The following is a 5344-nucleotide window of genomic DNA, read 5'->3' on the forward strand; positions in this document are numbered from 1 at the left end:
TTAACTGCACTATCATCATCATCATCATCATGTTATTATTCACAAACAACTTGGCTAGCATAAAACACCACACAAGCTCTTGGGGAGTAGGTAGGATTACAAACAAAAAATATTGCAAGGCCACACCATACCTATACAACAAAGTGTTTTCGGTTCCACGACAGGAAATGAATAAAAACACCGCCAAATCTCATCAACGACACTAACTTCACTCGACCCGAGTCGCTGATTGATTGATTTCCGCGACCACGAGATGTAGCAGGCACGATCGATCAGGCTCAGGCTCAGGCTCGACACTTCTGGGCACCAAGATGCAATGCCTTCTTGTTTTTTCTACACACAAGTCAGCAGAGGGTCCCTGGATGCCATCATTCAACTAACTACACAGGAGGTGCTCCAAGGTCTTTTTAATGCTTCATATCAGCAGCATCACATGTTGCGTGCTGAACCGCTCCGAGGCAGAGTCCTGAGATGCACACAAAAAATTATTTAGCTAACAAATGCCGTGCCTAGTGGAGTTTGAAACAAGCATGATGTTTGTTTATCTCAAAATCTCAACAGAGGGGATGGTAACATCTGCGGTAGGGGTGTACTGTACCTTCCAGGTGGCACCTGTGAGGCAGAGGCGCTTGAACTGCCGAACCTTCTTGCTTTCGTATCCTGCTCTTTCTCTAATCGCATAGCCACCACCTCCTTCTCCATGGCAGCTACATCCCGTCTCATCTTCTTAGCCTCTGACTCCATCGCCTTTGTTAAAGTGTCGACTTTCTTGGCCAACATCTGCACATCAAACCACTCGTTAATAGGACGCGGACAAAAGGAATGCACAAAAAGAAGAGTTGGCAGCCTAAGAACTATGATCCTAGCACCCGGCTAAAGTTACCTCGACTGCGTCGTCCTTGTCTTTCAAGCTTTGGTCCTTTTCATGACAAGCCTTCCTTAGAGCAACAACCTCCTTTTGCAGCATATCATACAGCATACCTGACACCGTGTCCTCCGACTCAACAGATGTAAATTCACTAGGCTTCTCATCTGAGTTGTTTGACTCCTTATCCTCGCTGGAGTCGGTTGATACGTTCATGCCAACCCCATTTACATGGCCCTTATAACGGTCAAGTGATCTACACCCTCCATCAAAAGACTTGGATGCCCCCTTCGCATGGTTCACAAGCGTAGTCGTGGTGGTAGATACCGATGTTCTCATCTGGAATGATGGCCGCTTCGATAGAAAGCCATTGGTCTTGGATGCACTCTCAGCGCCACCAATAGACTGGCGGCGGGCGGCACTTGCATTGGTTCGAGATGTCGACATTCTCAATCCTTCCTCAAGCACTTTAAGCCGTAGCTGGAACTTGTCCTGCGATATTCGATGCAGATCACAATGAAGAGAGGCCGGAGAGAGCAAACTGGTAGGAAGACAGAAGTAGAGGATCTCATGAGAAACATGAAGAAGAAAAATGCATACCTTCAGTTGAGCTTCTGATCTTGCAGCCCTTTCTGCTATAGCAAGTTTATCACGGAGTTGCTGCATTTCTCCCTGTAAAAGGATAATCCTCCACAGGTTAACAAAAAGTGCCATGGTTTAGTCCAGTCAAAGAAGAAGAAAAAATGCAAAAAGGCCACAGTTCCTTTGAGGGGCTTCTAGACATGCATCCAGAAAAAGCCGAGTAGGACTAGAAGAATGAAACCTTCATTACTTACTTGCAGAAGCCTCCGTTCTTCAAGCCATTGCTTAACAGGCATTACTTTATCATTGCCATCTTTCCACTCATTTGCCACCACTACCGCGACCCTATTTGCTGAAACCTTTGCACGAGCAAGCTCACGATCCAGAGTTTTCATTTCCTCCTGAGAACAAGAGACACGTGTAACAAATATTGATAACCTGAATATCATGAAATGCACAAATAGGAATTCAAGTCAAGCCATCATGCATTACATTCATCTCCTGAACTTTCCGCTGATAGTCCCTCACAGCATTTGCGGCTGCACCGCCAGCAAGAACAGCTTCTTCTAGCTCTCTGACGGTCTGAGTAAGCTTTTCAACCTCAGCAACCTTCTGGCGGTGCATTCTGTCCAAGATTTTGTTCTCTTCCTAGAATACCAAAGATAAAGTCTCATATAGCATCGCTAATCGTACGCCACAGCTAGTAAATTGTTTGTGAATGCATGCTTTCGCCATCTTATACCTGACATATCTCGATCTGTTTCATCAATTCTTGGTTTTTATTTTGCAGATCATCCACCAAGGAAGCTTTTGCTAGTGCTATCTGAACGGTCCTTTCTGCTTCCAGCAGAGCTGCTTCCTTAGACTTTGTAAGACGGTCTAATGCCCTGTTGTCATCTTGTAATTTTGCAATCTGCTCAAGAAAATCAACCCATTAGTGCTTCAGCACGTGAACATTCAATCGACAGAGAACAGGACTGATGGTAAAATAGACAACTGCACATAAACATCAGTGATAGAATGCCTCGCTTTGCAAATTTGCCAACTAGCAACACGTAAAATCACATCTCGAAACCAGGAGGTTGCAGTATTACCAACTAGCAAGAAAATGGTAGAAAATAAGTAAGATTGCAGGAGGTGTTGCATAAAGCTACCAATATATTGTGAGAACAAGAACTGGATACAGTTTGCTCAAAGCTGGCTAGGACACCCGCAGCACAAATATAGTAGCACGGAGCACACTGATAAAACTAGAGGAAAAAACAAGACAAGACAAGCATTTTATATGCCCGGATGAGAAGTACCTCTTGACGGGCTAGTTTCAGCTCGGCCTCCAGCGGCGCGAGGATGGCCTCGATGGGAGGCATGTCATCGTCCTTCTGCGCGGCATGAACCCTTCGCAGCGTAGCCTCCGCTGCAAACTGGGCGGCAAGCGCTGCTTTCTTCTCGTCGTTGATCTTCTTCGCTTCAAGGTTCTGCAAAATGCCGCGTGCCATCAACAGCTGCTCTCTTATGTCAAGATAAAAAAAAAACTGCGAGCTTGGAAGAAGAAGAAAAGAAAACAGGAAAAAGGACGATGATCCATTACTTTGCTTTCCAGGAGAGACTCGGTGAGCTTGAGCTTCCCATCCACCTTTGCCAGTTCTTCGGTAAGCTTACATTGATGCGTAAGGCAAAGTCAGGATTGTCCCCAAGATTTGAAAAAATGCGCGGAAAAGTTAGGCATTCGAATTTGTAATGGCAACAGAGGCGAATCCTTGATTAGTTTCTTCTATCTATCTAGTTGCAAACAAACAATTCTCCTAGCATTACATTACACCAGACCAGAGGTCTGAAATTCCGACAAACGCGTGAAAAGGAAGGAAGGAAGGAAGGCATTTGTAGGTTGATTAGTATCTTTCTTCTACTACCTCTGTAAACAAATATAAGAGCATTTACATTACTACTTTAGTGATCTAAACGCTCTTATATTTCTTTACGGAGGGAGTACTTGTGAAGAAACAAAGCATTGTCCTAAAATAAAATAAAATGCTTCATCTTCTTCTTGTACCTGCAAACTACTTCATTTGTTGAGTTTACAGCTCATGAAGTGGCAGATGAGGAGACATGGGAAGTAGCTGATGCTCGGATCTACTCCTACTTACTACTAGTCAATTCTAGGCTAGACTAGATCATGTAATGCCTCCAGATAAGGAGTACGAGTAGATGGTAAGCAGAAATTGAGGTGGGGGGTACTGACATCCTCGACGGCCTTCTCGCGGGCCCGCTCGGAGAGGCGCAGGGCCTTGATCTCCGCCTGCGCGTCGCCCAGCTCCTTCTCCTTATCTGGAGGCAGCAAAACAAAACAAGTGAGCTCCATCCAAGACGGAATCTTTGCTCCATCCAAGACGGAATCTTTGCTCCATCCAAGATCTATGTATATATGTGGGCAGGGCAGATCGGATCGGCAATGGGGGAGGGAGGGAGAGCTTACAGTGGAGGTCGTTCTCGAGGCGGGTGAGCTCGACGCGGACGGGATCGGAGCCGTGGAGCAGGCTGATGAGGTCCTCCATCTCCAGCGCCGGCTTCAGCCTCGGCCGCTGCTGTGCCGGCGCCTGCTGATGGTTCCTCAGCGCCCGGCCGTCGCCGTACGGATCGGCCATGGCCCCCGCCGCCGGCAATCCCGATCGCAAGCACGCCGGCCAATGCGCCTGCGCCTGCGCTGTGCTTGTGGGGGGCGGTCGGAGAGAGTGTGTTAATGGCGGTCAGGTCACATGAATGACAGTGTGTGTGTGTGGGAGAGGAGAGGAGAGGAGAGGATGGTCATTTCATTCATTTGCAGGCCCATCGCATCGCATGTTACCGCCATGTGGTCATTCATTCATTCATTCACTCACTCATGGACTTACATGTGGGGCCTCTCCTTCTCCTTTCTTTTCTTTTCTTTTCTTTTCTGCTGCAAAACACACACACGCGCACAAAAAAAAATATTCTTTTCTATTTCCATTTCGTCTCGTCGGCGTCGGACCATGCGATTTTTAAGAGGTGTGTTTTCTCCAAGGGTCGACTCGTTCGATATATGCCGTCGTTGTCGATTCCACGCATCGAAGAAGCGCACCGCAAAGGAAAGACACTCGAGGGGTTCTGGCGCGCAAGTAACAAGTGGTACTACCGCCATGCACTACCTCTCCAGAAACTGCTTGGTCTGACACGACAAGTGTCGAGACCCACGGGCAGCGTCACTAGCCAGCAAACTGGCGACGGCACTTCCGCCCCAGAGCGGTACTACCTATCATAAGCGGTAGTACCGCTCCCGATCTTTCCAGGTAGGGCTGGGGCAACAGATGAAAAGCATGGATACCAAAATTGTCATATCTTTTTGCATACGAGCTTCGAATTAAGCAAACTTAATCTTGTTGAATTCACGACCACAAGAGCCATCTAACAACGACTTTCCAAGAAATTTATTATTTGACAACATAAAATAAATTTCCAGGTTGTCTCACTCTACCTACTTCCAATATTCACATGCTATGATTCAGGGGGAGAGGATCCTACATATTCAGACTTAGGGGAGAAAGTTCTAAATATTCTTGAAGACATATCAATCATCAAATCCTACTTTCAGTATGTCTTCCATGTCTTGGTACTGGTGAAGCTCTTTGCATCTTTACAATAGATTACTCGTGTATTATCTAACAACTGTTTTCCCAAGTGTACTCCTACTGCTGAGATGCTCAAGAACCTCAAGGTAAGTATATGCATCGTATCCTTGTTCAAGATGATCTCTTGTCTCTTGTATATATTGTTTACAAGAGTGAGTCTTGAACATGGATACCGTTCATTCACATATGTTTAATGCATACAACCAAGATTTACATGACTTGTCTTGTCCCTTCTATTATGTGTGTTCCCATG

The 5344-nt window shown here is 46.1% G+C and overlaps 1 protein-coding gene across 1 annotated transcript; it reads right to left on the reverse strand.

Moving 5' to 3' along the window:
- On the reverse strand, positions 1-4268 carry LOC123395302 (microtubule-associated protein 70-1). The gene is made up of 11 exons (XM_045090288.1): positions 3921-4268; positions 3687-3772; positions 3036-3101; positions 2752-2922; positions 2190-2360; positions 1940-2095; positions 1702-1848; positions 1466-1537; positions 884-1357; positions 599-780; positions 1-466 (listed from the first exon to the last, which is right to left on the reverse strand). The coding sequence occupies exons 1-11, from the start codon at positions 4087-4089 to the stop codon at positions 430-432; spliced, it is 1731 nt and encodes a 576-aa protein (XP_044946223.1). The 5' UTR covers positions 4090-4268; the 3' UTR covers positions 1-429.
- Between the last annotated feature and the right edge of the window lie 1076 nt (positions 4269-5344).

Source organism: Hordeum vulgare, chromosome 5H (assembly GCF_904849725.1).
Source record: "Hordeum vulgare subsp. vulgare chromosome 5H, MorexV3_pseudomolecules_assembly, whole genome shotgun sequence".
In the NCBI taxonomy this organism is placed as follows: domain Eukaryota; kingdom Viridiplantae; phylum Streptophyta; class Magnoliopsida; order Poales; family Poaceae; genus Hordeum; species Hordeum vulgare.

What these genes read in the sequence shown, in the direction of transcription:
- LOC123395302 (XM_045090288.1), bottom strand. Translation starts at nt 4,089, where the DNA reads ATGGCCGATCCGTACGGCGACGGCCGGGCGCTGAGGAACCATCAGCAG. An exon ending in GATCAGAAGCTCAACTGAAG is followed by an intron (nt 1,358 to 1,465) that starts GTATGCATTTTT and finishes CGAATATCGCAG; the next exon opens with GACAAGTTCCAGCTACGGCT. An exon ending in ACAAGGACGACGCAGTCGAG is followed by an intron (nt 781 to 883) that starts GTAACTTTAGCC and finishes TTTGATGTGCAG; the next exon opens with ATGTTGGCCAAGAAAGTCGA.